The 18,769-nt window shown below is 41.0% G+C and overlaps 1 protein-coding gene across 1 annotated transcript in view; it reads left to right on the top strand.

The window, feature by feature from the left end:
- Positions 1 to 18,769, top strand: part of SV2B (synaptic vesicle glycoprotein 2B) — a 180,538-nt gene that overhangs the window by 134,957 nt on the left and 26,812 nt on the right. The window contains exons 4-7 of the mRNA XM_081292247.1: positions 6,180 to 6,360; positions 6,719 to 6,870; positions 12,571 to 12,704; positions 14,286 to 14,375. Coding sequence (XP_081148373.1) covers positions 6,180 to 6,360; positions 6,719 to 6,870; positions 12,571 to 12,704; positions 14,286 to 14,375 — 557 coding nt within the window. The remainder of the gene's footprint in view (positions 1 to 6,179; positions 6,361 to 6,718; positions 6,871 to 12,570; positions 12,705 to 14,285; positions 14,376 to 18,769) is intronic.

The following is an 18,769-nucleotide window of genomic DNA, read 5'->3' as shown; positions in this document are numbered from 1 at the left end:
TTCCTATCCCCTACTATCCCCCCTCCCCTCCCCTCCCATCTTCTCTCTCTACCCCATCTACTGTAATTCATTTCTCTCCTTGTTTATTTTCCCATTCCCCTCACAACCTCTTATATGTAATTTTGTATAGCAGTGAGGGTCTCCCTTCATTTCCATGCAATTTCCCTTTTCTCTCCCTTTCCCTCCCATCTCATGTCTCTGTTTAATGTTAATCTTTTCTTCCTGCTCTTCCTCCCTGCTCTGTTCATAGTTGCTCTCATTATATCAAAGAAGACATTTGGCCCTTCAATAGATGAATGGATTAAAAAATGTGGCATCTATACACAATGGAGTACTATGCAGCAATAAAAAATGACAAAATCATAGAATTTGCAGGGAAATGGATGGCACTAGAGCAGATTATGCTTAGTGAAGCTAGCCAATCCTTAAAAAACAAATACCAAATGTCTTCTAGTTCTTTATGAAACAAACTATGTTGCTGTGAAATATAGTCACCCTTCAATGCTGTGGAACACTAGAATAGTCCTCTTGGGTGTGTTTTAGTATAAAGGGTTAGATATTTTACTTATTTTTGTTACTGAGGATTGAACTGAGGGGTGCTTTAACACTGAGTCACATTCCACCCCCTGCTCCTTTTTTTAAAAAAAAATTTTGAGAACACGGTCTAAGTTGCTGAGTCTGACCTCAAACATGCAATCCTCCTCCTTCAGCCTCCTGAGTTGCTGGGATAATAAGCATGCACCACCTCACCTGACAAGGGTTGTAAATTTTAAAAGGAGGTGACAGAGACTATCAGAGGTATACAAAACGATTATTTATGAGTAAAATATTTACTTTCTGGCCCTTTACAGAAAATGTTTGATGAGGCCCAGTTTCGAACATCAGAGTTGCCTCTTTAAGTGAAGATAACATTTAACCAGAGAATTTGACAAACACAGAGTTAGAAAGATAATTCCCTGAAAGTTTTGTTAGAGAAAATTTGAAAACTATTTTAGTCAAAGAAAGGTTTTTATTGGAATCTGGCTCCTTCTCCAGGTAGAGAGAAAGGGAAGTCTATTTAAAGGGCATGTTGCTAAAAATAAGTTTCGTCTGCTTTTCTGGATCCTCTTTCTTCAGATTCCTGTAATATGTGGCTGGTTTGACTTTAACATGCCACCATCTTATTTTCACTTTTCTGAGCCACAATACTGATAACAATAGCAGCTGTTATTGACTGTGGATGTACATGGTGGCAGGCATCCTGCTCAGTACTTCCAACCCCTTCCTCTATGTAACCCTAACGACTCTGCAGGATGAGGGCTGTGGTCTGAGTCTTACAAAGGGCAGCGATGGCAGGGGAACTGAGTGGGCTGCCTGTGGTTGTGCAGCTGCTGATCCTTGAGCCCAGAACCCACCAGACACCATCTGTTTTACAACTGGGCTCTTCCTTTCATGGTTCCTGTCAGCACAGGCTCCTCCCTCTTCCAAGGAGGGGTAGTCCATTTCCTTTGTTGCTTGATCACCTATTAAAAACTTTCCCCAATCCCTCCAAAAAAAAAAAAAAAAAAAAAAAAACCAACTTTCCCCAAGGGCTGAAGTTGGAGCTCAGTGATCGAGCACTTGCTTAGCACGTGTGAGGCAGTGGGTTCTATCCTCAGCACCACATAAAAATGAATAAGTAAAATAAAGGGATTGTGTCCATCTACTAAAATAAAAATATTTTTTTAAAAAACTCGGTAATCCTAACTATTCTAGAGCCTGAGGCAGGGATCACAGCTTGGGCAATTTAGTGAGACCCTGTCTCAAAAATAAAAAAGGCTGAGGATGTAGCTTAGTGGTAGTAGAGTCCCCCTGGGCTCAATCTCTAGTACTGCAAAACAAACACAAAGCAAAAACAAAACAATACTAACATATTAAAAGAAAAGCTAGGGTTGGTGTTATGGCTCAGTGGTAGAGTGCCCCTAGGTTCAATCCCAAATAGAAGAAGAAGAAGAAGGAAAAAAAAAAAAAAAGCTTTTCCCATCTCTCTATACCCTTTCCCTTTGATTTCATCCTCTCTGTTCTGCAAGTTACAATCATAGTTTTTAATTTCCTTAAAAATTCAGTGTATTGGGGACATTTCCCTAATATACCACTCAACTTGCTGAGCAGAATTGAAGGATGATAGTTCCTAGCTTTCCCCTCATCTGCTTCATGTAATTTTTGATAACTCCATTGCACTCTAATTTTCTAAATTTATTGCCTTAATTTCTTCAGCTAAAGACAGATTTTAAATGAGTTTAATAGCACAGCCATTTCAGAGGCATTGTTAATTTCACATTTTCCTTCCCTGGTGGAAAGACTCATTTTTCTTCCATTCCTCCTTTCCCAGCCTCCAAAGACAGTATTCGAGAAGCTCTCCTTGTTCTCTTTGGTGCCTCTGTGCCTTAGACAGGGAGGTTTGCTAGCAAAACCACTAGGCTCAGAACCAGGAGACCAGGGATCGGTGACAACAGATATTCATCCACTGTCAAGGTTCTGGGCGAGTCACTGACCTTTCTGGGGCTCAACCTCTTCTTCTGGTAAAGCTGAGGGGTTGGATTCCATATCTGATTTCTAATGTTTGTTCATCTGCCCCTGTGTCTGGATCAGCCATGGCATGGTTAGGAGACAGAACTCATGCTAGTGACTTTGGAATAAAATATTAATGGGGTAAGTGAAATATTTTTAGAAAGTATCACTATGAAAGTGAAAGCAGCGAGCAGCTACCACCACTAGGGCTGCAGAAATCAAGAGAAGGAATTGGAATTATTGTAATTTGGCAGCTCAGAGAAGGTGCCCCAAGGAGCGGCAGCTCAGATTGCAGAAGAGGGGCCCCAGCTGGCTGGTGCTGGTGTGGGAGAGGAGGGTGGGGCACACTGTGGCTTCTATTCATTGCATTCAGCTGCTGCCTTGGAAAGGCATTGCTGCTGCCAGGGTGAAGAAGTAATCTCGGTAAGTCTTAGTTTTTTAGGAAAAGAAAGCACAGTTGCTTTCTTCCTCCTCCACCGTTGGAGCCTCTGTCTCATGTCCTATTGGCAGATCCTTGTGGGGAGCAGCAGGCAAAGTCAGAATCTAAAAGTAGGGTCTAGAAGGGTGGCTTTTACTTGTCAAACAGAGGTGTTGAAGATTGCCTTACTGGGGTAAAATAAAAATGAATTGTTATTGGATAATAATGTTTTTCTCCAAGTTGGGGGCCAAGGTAGAGCAGGTAGAGATTGGTTCTTAGCCAATCTCTGGACTACACCTTTAATTTTTCCCTTTCTTTCCCTCCAATTTATGGACCTATGCAAGCATCCATTTGTGTACCCACACATGGCATACATCCATACATGGGCGTGTTTTTTCTCCTCTTTCTCTTCTCTCTCTCTCTCTCTCTCTCTCTCTCTCTGACACATACATACAGAGCCATTTATCATTTTTATGTTATGGCCTCTTTTCTACACTTCAGCCTCAGTCCCTCATTGGGTTCTCCCACATGAACTATGCTTTGCTTACACTAGACTATACTAGTAGTTGCCCAAACGTATCAGGCTTTCTTTGTGCCTTCCTGTCTTTGCACTTGCCATCTGCCACTTCCCTGAGTGCACTCCCCCAATCACTGAATGGAAACTTAGGTTTTGTTTTTCCTTCAAGAATAACTCAATGACTCTCTTGGGAGCCTTCCCACATTGAGTGTGATATATCTAAATTATGCTCCTTCTCTGTGTCTTAGTAACAATTGACACATACCTTTATTGGAGCACTTTTCTCACTTGGTGATAATAATTATACATTTAATTGTTTCTCTCCTTGGATGAAAGGAAGCCACTTAGCAAGCAGTCCTGAAGTTGAGCAAAGAAAGAATGAATTAATATAGAGCTGAGAAATCTGGTACTATTATTACCATTAGTACTATGAAGATCAATAAAGTGTAATAGTTAAAGCATGGAGTTGGTTATTTAAAAAGATGAACAATGTTATTTGTTGACAAACTTAGTTCAACTAAGAAAAAGAGAGAAAACTTAAATGAAATCACAAATGAGAGAGGAGACATTATAAAAAATATGAAAGATCATGAGAGTAATGTGAACAATTTTACAGAAACAAATTGGATAACCCAGAAGGAATGGATGTATTCCCAGAAATATACAATCTGTCAAGTCAGAATCATAAAGAAATAAAAAAAAAACTGAAAAGACCAAACATGAGTAAGAAGTTTGAGTCTGTATTCAAAGACATCTCAACAAAGAAAAACACAGGACCAGATGGCTCCATTGGCAAATTCTACCCAATATTTGAGGAAAAATTAATGCCAATCCTTCTCAAACTCTTTCAAAAAATTGAAGAGGATGAAATACTTCCAAATTCATTTTACAAGGCCAGCATTACTCTGATACTAAAGCCAGACAAATACACTACAAGGAAAGAAAATTATAAGCCAATATTACTGATAACATAGATGCAAAAATTCTCAACAAAATACTAGCAAGTCAAATTCAACACCACATTAAAAGGATCACATACCATGATCAATTGAGATTTATCCCTGAAATGCAAGGATGGTTCAACAAATGTGTGTCAATAAACACTGTATACCACATTAACAGAATGAAAAATAAAAATCATAAGATCATCTCAACAGCTGCAGAAAAAGCACAAAATTAAACATCTTTTCATGATTAAAATCTTTCAGAAAATCAGGTATAGAAGGAACGTACCTCAAAATAACGAAGACTATATATAACAAACCCAGGGTTAATATCATACTCGATGGTGAAAAGTTGAAAATCTTTCTTCTAAGATCAAGATCAAGGTGAGAATGCCCATTCTTACCACTTCTGTCAAACACAGAATTGGGATTTCAAGCCAGAGCAATTAGACAAGAAAGAGAAATAAAAATTATCATAATGAAAAGGAGGATGTAAAATTGTTTGCAAATGACATGATCTTACATACAGGAAACTCTGACTTCATCCAAAACTGTCAGAGCTTATAAACAAATTCATTAAAGTTGCAGGGTGGGAAACTAACAAGCAAAAATCAGCATGATTTCTAAATACTAACAGTGAACTATCTGAAAAAGGAACTAAGAAAACAATGCCTTTTATAATATCCTCAATGGGAATAAATTTAAGGAAATGAAAGATCTATACATTGAGAACTACAAAATATTGAAATACAAAATATTGAAGAAGAAGCATATAAATTGAAAAATACCCTGTGTTTATGGATTAGAAGAATTAATGCTGTTAAATTAAAAAGACATCAAATAGACAAAGCAATGTTGAGCTAAAAGAACAAAGCTGAGGATTGAGGGTGTAGCTCAGTGGTAGAGCTCTTGCTCAGCATGCAGAAGGCCCTGGGTTCAGTCCACTGCAAAACAAGACAAAAAAAAAAAAAAAAAACAAATCTTATGGCATCAACACTACCTGATTTCAAATATAGTTTGATTACTGTAGTAATCAAAATAGCATAGGATTGACATAAGATATATATAGACCAATGGAAGAAATTTATGGTTAATTGCTATATGATCAAATTTGCCAAGAAAATACAACAAAAAGTACAACCTCTTCCAATCAATGGAATTGAGAACACTGGATACCCTCATGCAGAATTAAATTGGACACACCTAACATTATATTCAAATTATGTTACATTCCCTTAAGAAGACTAAACATTGATTATAGCTCCCAGAAGTGTCTCTATGGATGTGTAATATGATAGTCGACCCTGTAGGCAATTGCTCTTTTACACTTGTACCATATCCTTCCTTCCCAACCTTTCCCCTACCGATGTTGCCACTCTTTACGTTGAAAATTCTCTCTCCTTACATATCACCCCTAGGGTGAGGACTTTTTTTTTTGTACAAACATTTTTTTTTGATTTAAAGTAAAATTACAGCCTTTTGTATTAGAATTAGGCATTTAAAACAATCGTCTTTAGTTCATCTATGTTGGTATGTGTACACAGATGTAAACCTGGTGAGGTTATTGTTGTTGGACTAACATTTGTAAAAGGTCATATTTGTATAGAATTGTTAATTTTCCATGAATATCTTGTCACATTTCTTTTTTTGTGTCTATGATATAGAATTTCTAGGATGGGTAAAAAGGGGCATTGGATTTTCTAAACATCAGATGGTCTCTAATGTCTTATCTTTTCTCTCCATCTTCTCCCTTTCTTTCTCTGTCTTACAGGACTGATAGTCTACCTAGGAATGATGGCGGGGGCCTTCATTCTGGGGGGCCTGGCTGATAAGCTGGGAAGGAAGAGAGTCCTCAGCATTTCTCTGGCCATCAATGCCTCCTTCGCCTCCCTCTCCTCCTTTGTGCAGGGATATGGAGCCTTCCTCTTCTGCCGACTCATCTCAGGCATAGGGTATGACTCAGAGACCTTGGGCTGGCCCCTCTGAGACCAAGGGTCTAGGCACTTTGGTTCTCTAACTATGTGTGCTACCTCCAGAAAGCTCTGGATTGTTTGTGATTGACTTTCAAGACATCATATTAAGGTTGAACATTAGAAAAAATAAGGTTTAGGGCTAGCAATTGTAAAGTCAGTGTATAAAGTCAAAAGATTGCTTCCCTAAGGTAGAGAGGAACTGTCTGGCTGCTCTGTCACATTCCTGGGTTATTTCACCACCGGGCCTAAGGGTGGGGTCAGAGGTAACTTGGTTCCTGTTATGACCATTTTCAGCACATAACTTGATTCTCTCTTTCTGGCATTTTCCTTTCTGCAGCATTGGAGGCTCTCTGCCGATTGTTTTTGCCTATTTTTCTGAATTCTTATCTCGAGAGAAGCGTGGAGAACATCTCAGTTGGCTGGGTATCTTCTGGATGACTGGGGGCATCTATGCATCTGCCATGGCTTGGAGCATCATTCCACACTATGGTGAGACATTGGCTTAAAAAATGCCCAGGGGGCCCTGTTTCTATGGTACCTGCACCCAAACAACCTTTCCTGTTCTCAGCTTCATTCCCAGTATTCACACAAGGTTCCTATATGTGACTTTGATCTTCCTAAGGAACTAACGCTGCAGACATATTTTTAATTTCAACATCCATGACTTTTTACACATAGTATACTCTGTCCTTCCTCTTTACCTCTGTTCCTTTTTATCTCCCCCTTTTTTATCCTTCTTTTTATCTGAAAGGATTTCACACTTCATGTCCTCCAGCCAGCCCTCCTCCCTCCAGGGTTAGACATTGGTAACCCCATTTTATAGATGACAGATATAACAAAAGCCAAGAGCAGCCCTTGTCCAAGGTCATGTCCCTGGCATAAGGTGGGGCGGGGGTTAGGATCCCAAGCCTCCTTCAGGTGCAGGACACTTGCACACTTTCCACTCTGGTACCTGCTGTCATTCTTGTTTGGCTGCACAGTGAAGCAGCCCTTGGAGACAAGGTCATGGTTTTAGCTGGGACAATTTTATTACCCTGGATAGTTATAAAAACTGTATTCTGTAAATAGAGATCTGCCAACATTAACATTTATGATTGATTTTCTCAACAGTAAATTAGGGAGGAGGCAGCAGTTTTGAATTTTATTATGAATATAACTGGTCACGCCATCAGCATCCTTCAAAATCATTTTTGGTAAACCATGGATTATGAATCTCATCTTTGCCATGCTTAAGAATCCTGAGGACCCTTAGCTAACCTTGTCCCTGAAGATAACCAACATTACCTCCCATTCACCTTCTTGTTTTATACCTGATACTCTCAGCTAGGTGTTCTGAGAGTGAGGCTCGGTTGTATATCTTTTTAGAAAGCTTTAAAGCGAACAATACCTACTGTATTAGTCTAAGGTGATATTGGGTGCGTTACTGCAATAAACTGATAGGCCCTGAAATCTCAGTGGTTTAATACAATAAAAGTAAAGTCTGACTGCTGTTTCTGTCCTGTTGGTGGCTCTGCTCCATCAGTAATTCTGGGGCTCACTCTCTGCCATCATGCAATGCCACCTTCTTTAACACATGGCTCACAAGTTCTCTGGTTTGGGAAGAGAATATGAGCAGTTGTATGTTTGTATGTTGGTGTTTTAAAAGTTAGGCCAGGAAGTAGAGCACAGCATCTCTGCTCATACTCCACTGGCCCCACATTTGTGATATGACCACATGCTATTGTAATGACAGTGGGAAACAATCTAGTTGTGTGTGCAGAATGTGGGGGAAAAGGGTGTGAGAACATCATGTAGCCTTTGCTATATCTACTATTTAAGAACCTGTTGAGTTTTGTCTCAGAAACAGAGAAGAAATATGAACAAGAATAGTGAAATAAAGATTGAAGAATTTCTAGCTAATTCTGACACTAGGCAGTTCTCTATAATTTTAGGCACATAATTGTATACTCCTAATATCAGGTCCTGCATTCTACCCTTTACTCAAATGTATTGTTTAATTTTCCTTGTGAGAAATTGCCTTTTTTTTTTTTTGGTTACAATTCTTGACATAACATCACCTCCTCTGTTAACTGCTCCAAATGTGTTAAAACTAAGAAATGATTACCACCTTTAAATGAAGTGATTGAAAAGCCTTTAGGGGGAGGGGAAAAATTGAATGAAAGTCAAATCAATATAGTTGTGTTATGTGATATGGGACAAGTCATTCCATCTTTTTAACCTTTGTACCTTCACCTATAACATAGAGAGGGGGAGAGAAGGGAAAAGAACTGACTGTAGGATCATTATAGGATCATGGAATCACATGATGGAAGAATGTGAAGTTTCAGCAATTCCTGGGATGCAAAGGAGTGTTGAGAACATTTTCAATATGGTTCTAGTACTTGGCTGGCTTCCTTTGGGGAAGCAGTAGCTACTCCAGGCTTTCTGTTTGCATACTGTCCTTGCACAAAGGAAGCAGCCCTCGTCTTCAAGCAATGAGTGAAAGTCTTTGACTTCCCTTCAATTGGGTCATGTGCCCACCTCAACCATCAATATACCCACAGAGAATGCAGTTCTTGAATGGTTTAGATATAATTTCTCATCCCTGGAATCGGGGGTGGGGTCAGTCTCACGCCCCGTCCCGTAGTAGGAAAGGAAGGGCAGGGTGGGTGTTGTGAAGGCAGGCGACAATCCATGGTAGCCCCTACAAACTAGAGATTATACTTACTCCAGTATCAAAGTGCCTTATTTCTAAGAAAGCATTGAAAGAATTCAGGTTGGATTGAATGAGAGCCCATGGTAGAGGGACCACATGGTTGCTGGCTGACCACTGCTGTTTTGAGGGCAGAGCTTGTGGTTAAATATTTTACCTCAAGTGGACAGGACGTATCCCTGTTTGTATGTCTTATGAAATCTGTGACTTTGACACTTGTATTTGAAAATAGAGACTTAATCAAATATCCATTAGCTTGGTGAAAACCTATTTTAGAAATATGATGGACTAGAATTACAATATAACAAGAGTGATTATTTATTTTAAGCCTCCTTTTACTAGGACCAGATGTTTTTGTCCACAGGGAACCAGACATGTGATGATATTTCTCAATGTGCCTAAGTTATTAATCCTCTAACAAATGCAAGGGTGACTACAAAAAGGAGACTGATGTTTGTGTACAGATTGTGTAACCCACATAATTGCTTTTGCAAGAATGAATGATGGGAGGTCTTGGCACCAGAAATTTGAGTGACTGACTCATTGAGTGAGAAAATTATGAAACTCAGAATGTTTTCCTGGAATCTCATGGGCATAGCCCAGAAAAAGATAGATATATTATGGAAGATTAATTCTCGTTGTAGCCAGCATCACCAGATGTTTGTGAAATCCTGACAGAAAAGTAGGGCAAGCTAAAAGATCAGTGAACAGAACAATCCCTGCCTCCAAATTAATATTGTTCCAAATATTTGGAGGCAATTCACCATTTAATTTTATTCAATTTAAGGTCCCAAGGATGTGCCTAATGAATGCAATAAATGCAGATTACTGAAGTCACCCTAAACACCACAGAGGCATGAGGGATAATGGATTTTGGATAATTTACACATATTATCATAAAGAAAAACAATTTCTGAGGCAGAATACTTTATAACCATACCTGCTTCTGCTCCCTTTCCTGGTTATCCATCTAAGTTTGACTACTGTGCAGTTCTAATCAACATTACTTCTAATGATGCTAGAGCAGTTTTTGGACATGAGCTGAGAATGTGTCAATATTGCTATGGTTTTTATCTTCCTCTTTCTAGTGTTATTCCCAGGAGAATGGAAAGGCTTTTTAATTAAAATTAAAACAAATAAACAAAGCCCTGTGAGATGAAAAGCAACCAAGCTGTGCAAAATCTGATTGTGTTGGATGAAGTGTGTTCTCTGTTGCTGGGGCTGAATGTGCTTGAGTGGCCACAGCCCCACATTTTGCTACCTGGTTTCTTTCTTCTTAGTCCTTTAATTGTGCAAAGTAGGAAATACCCCCGGGAGCAGCCCATGTTGTTTAGGAGTAAACTGTGGCAAACAAGTAGAAGCCCAAGGGGTAGCCAATGAAAATTCAAGAGGTAAGCTTCCCCCCACTGGAATAAGTCAGAAAGTATAGTTTTAAGTAAAAGAACTAGAACTTATATATCCAAATAATTATTACCCTCTAAAATTTAGGAATGAATGTATTTATGTAGTTTTGTCTTACAAAAATACTGTTTGAACTGTCTTTGGAGATGCATTGAGTGGCATCATTTTATTTTATAATCTCAGGCTTTTCTTTTTTTTAAAAATTCTTTTGCTGATCTTCGCTGAAGTTCATCCATTTTGTCTATTTTATTCAACATCTTTGGCACTAAATGTCATTCAGCTATTTTGAAAACAGCAGTTGAATTTTCATGGGTTGCTAGGGGGTTTTCTCTTAGCAAATTTGTGGAAGTACTATTACCTGCCTTCTACAGTTGGGAAAACCCATCATCATCATTTGGTGTGATAAATTCAGGATCTGAACTCTGATCTAAATGATTGTAAAAGTCCAGGGTCTTCCTTTTGTGTTATGGCTCCTCAGAAGAGGAAAGTTAGCTACCCATGAGGTATTAAAAATAATGCTTGAAAGTAACTTCTGAATATGAATTTTAGCAATACATTGTAGAATGATAGTTGCTTTCCCTTTTCAGTGATGGTGAACTTTATTTGAGTGAATCAGTCCACTTTATTATAAAAAGTATATATATATATATATATATATATATATATATATATAAAACATTACAGTGTTTTTAAAAGTTTGGTGCCTAATTCTTTGCATTGAAATCACCCGGAGCTGTTATTACCTTTTTAAAAATAATATATATATATATATATACACACACACACACACTCAAACAAATATATATATATATATATATATATATATATATATATATACGAATATTACAAATACATATATATATATATATATTTGTAGAATGGACACAATTACAATTTTATTTATTTTTATGTGGTGCTGAGGATCGAACCCAGTGCCTCACCTGTGCTCTACCACTGAGCTACAGCCCCAACCCTGGCATTACCTTTTGACCTGGGTGAGAGGCATCCTTAAGCCCTGGCCACATTAAGTCCTCTTTGGTCTTCCAATAAAATGAGGGGTTCCTTGGGCCTTGACTTCCTGCTCCTAATCAGATCATGCTGCCGCAGTCTGGCTGGGTACAAAATCACGAGCCACTCACAGCCTTGTAGATTCAAACAGCAATTCTTTATTCCCGAACTCACACGTTCTGGGGAAATTCACTTTCTGGGCAAAATCCACGTACTCCACCAGGCTCTGAATCCCAAATACTCTCTGAATCCCACGAGAACTCAACGGGAACTCAAGGAGGGGGCATGCCTGAGGCAGCAGGATATGCCCTATTCCCAGCAGGGTACACCTTAAACCTGGAACCGCCCTAAACCCAAGGAGCAGGATACTCCCTAAAACCTGATCCGCCCTAAACCCGGATCCGCCCTGGTCCTTGAGCAAGGTCACCTTACTCAAGCATACATGCAATGTCACTGCAAATGACCTGGGTCCAAAAGCAAGCCCATTTCCACAATGGAGAGTCCTTCCTCTAAGCAACATGGGGTAGGCTGACAAGAAAATTTCGATGTGTCATTCCTACTTGGCAATGGCTCTCAGCATCATGCTATGGACACTCAGGATCCAGCCTTCCCACTAAATTCAAGGGATCAAGGCAAGAGTGTCCCTTCTTATCATGGTGATGTGTCCCTACATGTTGGCAGGGGGGCCCTGTTCTGCAGAAGAGCTGGAGGAGAAAGAGAAGTTCTTCTGACAAAAGTGGATGTAATTCTGGGCCAAGCCATCTTGTCAAAGCAAATGGATAGAACATCTTTTATGTAAATTCATTCACTTGAAATTAAGCACCCATATAGAAATATGGGGTTTTGTACTCTTATCCAAGGCTTTGTAAATGTCAGGCCATCTAGACCTAGGGATTTGTCCAAATGCAGAGGATTCCCAGGTTCTATCCCAGAATTAGGACTCATAAACTTTGGGGGTGCCGCTGGGGAGGTGGCATGTTAACCAGCTGCCCAAGCCATACTGTGGTACTCTCAAGTTGAGAGCTGGTGCTTCTGAGTTCAGTCTTCTGCAGTGGAAAGACTGCCCGAAATCCTCTGCTTCTTTACAGGCTGGGGGTTCAGCATGGGGACCAATTACCACTTCCACAGCTGGAGGGTATTTGTCATTGTGTGCGCTCTGCCTTGCACGGTGTCCATGGTGGCCCTGAAGTTCATGCCAGAGAGCCCCAGGTTTCTGCTAGAGGTGAGTCTGTGCCTCCTCATGGCACAAAAGCCACATCCTTGCTTCTTTCAGCCCTGGTTCCCCTCCTATCTTCAGTGCATGCTGCAAACCTACCCACACAGGCCAACGTTGGCCCATAACTGACGGTGGCTTCCCTCCTGTTGGTGATTGGGGCAGGCTGTGGGTTCATGGCCCATGGATACTTCAGGGCCCAGGAGGTCATGAAGTGCAGCTCAGGAGCCCTATCTGAGGCTGGGCAGTGGTAAAGGGGCAGCTCCTGAGTTGCCTGGTGGTGACCACTCCCCATAGAGGTCCTGGTGAGGAGGCTCTTTAAAGAGTGCTGTTTTTCCTATGTTGCTGCAGTGAGCTCCATGGGAAACCTCTTCACTGCTCCCAGGGCCTTCAGGACTCTTAGCTATGCAGGCCCCTCCCCCTGGAAAACTGCCCTTTGGTCCTGAGAGACGTCTGTAGGAGTCTTCCAAGTTTGGGGGGATTCTTTGTGCTTGCAGTGGTCAGATAGAGCAGGAGCTGTCAAAGGGGCAGAAGGACTCTGAGGCTTCCACAGAACAAGTCCTTTTATCTGCCTGCTTCTGGAGCTTTCTGCACAGTGATCCTCCACACTGAATTTCCTCCTGCCTCCCGTTGATCAGGCAGATGCAGCGGGGAGTCATCTTGAAATTCACCTTTTCTTATGTATTTGTTTTTTGGGGGCAGCTATAATAAAATGCCACAAATGGAATGACTTAAAATAACAAACTTATGTCACAGATCTGGAAGCACAAGGTGCCAAATCAAGGTATCTGTAGGGCCAGGCTCTCTCTGAAATCTGCAGGGAAGCATCCTTCCAGATTCTAGTGGTCTACAGGCAATTTTGCTGTCCCTTGGTCTGTGGCTGCATCTCTGAAATTACAGCCTTTGTCACCACATGGCATTCTCCCTGTGTGTCTCTTGTCTTCACATGACTTTTTTTAAAAAAATTTTTTTTTGTAGTTGCAGATGGACAGATGCCTTTATTTTATTTGTTTATTTTTATGTGGTGCTGAGGATCTAACCCAGTGCCTCACACATGATGCTAGGCAAGTGCTCTACCACTGAGCCACAGTCTCAGTCCCTTCACGTGACTTTTTCTTATAAGGGTACCAGTTACATTGGGTTAGCAGCCCACTTGCTCCTGGATGGTCTTATCTTAACTAATTACATCTGCAGAAACCCTCTTTGCAAATGAAGCCACATTCTGAGGTACTGGGTTGAGGACTGCAACCCATAACATGTAGCTTCTTTGATTTATCTACTCAGTGAGGAACATGCCTCTTACCTCTTGGTCTAGTCAATGTTATAAAAAACTGCAAGTATTATTCCTAGTAGGTGATGATAGTAATAATACCAGGCATCTGCACCTTGAAGCACAACTTTATTCTCCTTCCAAGATGGGCTGGGGATGGAAACTTGTCTTAGTCTTTCCCAAGTCCTTCCTAGTATAAAAAGTTGGTGTCCAATCCCTCTGACCCAGGCCTCAGTACCCTCTATTATCCTCCATATACCTAATGAACAGAAAGCATATTCAACGATGGATTTTCTTGTCTGTTTCCTTGGTTTTACCAGATGGGCAAACATGACGAAGCCTGGATGATTCTTAAGCAGGTCCATGACACCAACATGAGGGCCAAAGGGACCCCAGAGAAGGTGTTCACGGTGAGTGTGCAGTTCCTGAGCCAACATGGGGGTCACACTGCTTCTGTGAGGTTTGCTTATGACTAAAAATAATTTTATTATACAAGCACATAACTGAAATTTGTCAAAAGAAAAAAAACCCTGATAGTCCTGTCACTTTGTCATAATTATTCTTTGTATTGTAATAGTATCTTTCTAGGTTTTTCCCTGGTTAGTGTTGTTTAAAAAAAAAAAAAGATAATAGCAAAAACTAGCTCTATTTGTGTGGGTGTAAGCATACATGTGCATATTTACATATACATAGTTATCAGCGCTCATAAGCATTTTATATGTTGCCTCATAGTATTCATAACGCTCATCTTGATGCACGTTAATGTTAGGAACGTTAGCACGATTTTCCTGAATGTCCCTAAAATGTTCGAGTTTTATTTACCCTTTTAATTACCTTGTTTCTGCAAATGTTATTGCAATGAAACTTCACAGGCATATAGTTCTCCCCTTCATTTTCTGAGTTTGCTTTCTAAGAGTAGATTCCTAGAAAGAAAATGACTGGTTCATAGTGCATGGGTATTTTTATAGCTTGTGAGTTATATCTCCAAGTTATATCCATTGGGTTTATGCAATTCTGTGGTGCCACCCGAAACAGGGTATCCATTTCTCTACACCTTACCAGCATTGGTCATTAGCCAGTGTAGTTTCTTGCTAAGATGTCGTGTTGCAGAGATGCTGTGCTCCTGCCTGCTATGCTCTGTGCTCTATGGCCAACCACAAGGAATGCCTGTGCCAGGCAGCTCTGTGCACCTGTTCCTGTAACTTCCTTTAAGCCCTACTTCAAACCCCTTTCCTCAGGAAGCCTTCCTGGATGAACTCTCACCTACTTCTGATTCAATGCTTTTGATTCTTTGGCTTCCATAATTTAAGTCTAGAGTAAAATGTTTGTCCTTGCTTAAAACTCCTGATTCTCAGGTGGAATCCCAGGATGGCTAAGCATCTGCATCCGGAGCCAGGCAGTGTGGGTCCAAATCTTGGTTGGTTTTAATATTTTTTAGCTGTGTGGCCTTTGGCAAAGCACTCTCCGTACTTGTTTCATCATTGGGAAAAGCAAGAAAATAGTATCTGTAAACATGTAAAATAGTATCTGTCAACAATAGTATCTGTAAAAAATGTTATTATTAAAAAGGTTATGAATGTTTTTCATAAATTAATTCAAGTTATAAACTATTAAAAATTGCTTGAAGGCATATTTCCCCAATTCCAGTGCTCCTAAAATATCTAAAAAATGGGATTAATAGTTTTATCACAAATATTATTAAGATGTAGAATTATCAGAAATACCCCAAATGAAAGATGTTAATGGCTCTCCCAGTCTTCCATCCCCCACTCCTCCCTCTGAGTGATGGATTTTACATAATACCACAGCTGGGCTCCAGGTCACTGGGGGCTGGCCATACTTGGCTCATTCCCGCATCCTCCCACTGCCACCCCATCCCCCAGCCTGGGGAAGTCCAAGTTTCTCTCCAAGCTCTTGCTTATTCCTGGGAAATGTTTCCCTGGTCATTCATTTCTGCCTCCAGCCTCTGAGTCCACATCAGCTAGATTGATTTTGCATTATATCAACTGGGTATAAAACACAGACAGACAGACACGCATGTGCACACACACACCCTACCACCACCACTACCACCACCACCCACACCTAGCATCTGTGAATTTAATAGCCTTACTGAGAATTTAAGGATAACAGAAATTACAACAGAGGACACAGTCTTCTTCACCCCATCCTCTCTCCTCTTTCCTCCATTAATTTTTTGGGGATTGGGGAATCTCCCCTTTCCTTTCCCTTGCTCTCTTTTTCCTTGTGGATTAAAGCAACTTCTCCTAGCGCATGACTATAGTTGCTGGTCCTTCAAGTATGAGCCCATCTCCCTGATATTTCTTTTACCTCAAGAAGTACACTAACATTTATTCCATGCATGGTCTCTCCTCCTAAGAGGGGTTCTGATAGATAAATCCTATCTGCCTCATTTTGCATGTTTTCCCTCATCTTTCCCCAGGGAACTAGTGGCTCTTCCTGTCCCTCATCTTACACTTGGTCCCTGGTATGGTAGCTACTCCATAGCAGTATACTCCCGGGGCCTTCTGTCTTTTACTTCTGGAAGGACCCCTTCTAAACCAACCAGTTCAGCTTGTCCTCCTGGAAACTCCTTATTAGAGAAGTGATCCTGTATTCTCTCTTGGCATCTTCTTCTAATGTCTTAAGAGATAAACTTTATCATGTTGAAATCTTAAAGAGTTTATTTGAGCAGAATGTGATTTGGGTAGAACCAACCCAGAAGTGGTTTGGAGCTCCACAGGAGGAGCAAGGAGAAAAGCTATCATAGGTGAACTTGGAAGCAGATTAATTGAAGCTTGAGCAATTGCCTTATTTATTTGGACTTTCCTGGTGGGAAATATGAGATAATGTAACTAAAGTCAGTTGAGTGCCTGTCATTGGCAGAGCTTAAGTATAATTTTCTCTTAAATTCTGAGTTAGGTTCAGTTTGCTTGTGTTGGAGCCCAGAGCATTAGCACTGCCTAATCCTAATGGCCTCCCATTTAATTATGTTAGCAAATATAAGCAGCCTAAGGTTGAAGCATAAGATCTTAGCATGCAAATCAATAAAACTCCAATTTCCAAAGGCAAAAGTTAAGCCTTTTACTTCTGGACCAGAGTTCCTTATGTCAGGAATGGGATCTAGGGAAGAAAGCTCAGGAAGAAATAGAGATGAGGGGTCCGGGATTGTGTTTTGTCCCAACAAGCATGTAAATTCCTAGGTCCTCAGAGATCCCTGCTTTTAGTAGTTTGTGACTAATTGGAAAATGGAACTTTAAAAAGGTTGTTGTTCAATATTCCATCGCTGTAAATTAGGATCCTATGAAACCATTGAGAAGTGGATGAGTGCACAGGCCACGGGGAGGGAGGGAAAGGAAGGAAGGAAAGAATGGAGAGAAGGCTGACTTCAGATAGCTGGCCCGTGCTTGGTGGTCAATCAGTGAGTACTCAACCTCCCTGATGGAGTTAACTGTTAGGTACCTGTGTGCCCCCCTCGGTAAATAAATGGCTCAATGCTCTCAGTAGCCTAAGAAGATGAAATGAGGGCTGGCCAGAATCCCAGTTAGGGCTGAGGCTAGGTGCCTCCCTCCTCACTTTCACCTCGTGCCCCAGGTTTTAATCAACTCCTTCCCAAGCCTTACGTGCTTCTGAATCACCTGGCAGTTGTCACTGGAGAAACCTTTGGAAGGTGGCGGGAGTTGAAGCATTCTGCTGAGGACCCATGTTCTGCAGGACTGGAAGGAACACAAGCCATTTGCTAATCTGTTTTTGCGTGATGCTGGGAATTGAACTCGGGGCCTCGCGCATTCCAGGCAGACACTATACCACTGAGCCACATCCCCAGCCCTTCCATCTGCTAATCTAGACTGAATCAAAGACGAGTATTCCAATTAATCACAAATTAGAGTAATTGTGCTTGAAGTTGTCAATACACTCTGCTCCCAAATCCCTAGGGAATGGGGTGTTAGTTTCCTAAGGAGCAAAGCAAAGAAAAATTTATATTTGAGTGCAAGTCTTAATGCTTCTGAGAGTGTTTTCTAAGGTGCTTGCTGATTTGGTGTGAACCTTCCCCTCTGGCCTCCTTTGGAGTCACTGGGGTTCATTGATGTCCATGGGGTATTGGATAACTTGAACTTGAAGCCCAGCTGCCACTGAGAGTTCTTCTGTGTAGCCTGCTGTGACAGTTCTCTCTTCCTGTGTGACCCTGGGCAAAGGAGGCTTTGCAACAGCTGCACACCTGGGAGGGTAGAGGAATCCAGGAGGCTCAGTGTGTTCAGGGAGGCCAACTCCAGGGAGAGTCTGTGCCTTATCAGATTCTCCTGTGGGCACCTGACCCTCTGTGGTGAGGCTTTTGAGAAGCCCTGCCAGCTCTCTGGGTGCTCAAGCAGCAGTGAGCCAGCGTCTGTACCAGGCTCTGGCTTCTCCTTGCGGATCATCCTCCTACCTCATCTCCATTTCTCTTCCATTGGGTCCTCAAATTCTCAGTCCTTGGGCTGAAGAAAGAGCTGGAGACACTCATAGGACTCATTTTTTTTGTACTTTAGGCTTATTGGGGGACGTGATGGACACTGTTTTTTTTTAGTACCCTTTCCTAGTTGTTCTATGAATTAGGGGAGATTATCTGCAAGCATGGACCTTGATAACTTGACTAAAAAATTTGTGGGGTCAGGAATCTCCTTAAAGTGGTGACTAGTTATATAATTTCAGTGGTTGCTATAAGTGAAAGAAAGTGACCAGGACACTCAGAGTGACTAAGAGATCTTTATTGCAGCAGTGCAAAAGAGGAGGAGGAGGAGGAGGAGGAGGAGGAAGAGGAGGAGGA

The sequence above is a fragment of the Spermophilus citellus genome (genome assembly GCF_964194105.1).
Source record: "Spermophilus citellus genome assembly, chromosome: 4".
Classification (NCBI taxonomy): Eukaryota; Metazoa; Chordata; class Mammalia; order Rodentia; family Sciuridae; genus Spermophilus; species Spermophilus citellus.
Note: the sequence above shows the minus strand (reverse complement) of the source record. Positions and strands in the feature narration are given on the sequence as shown.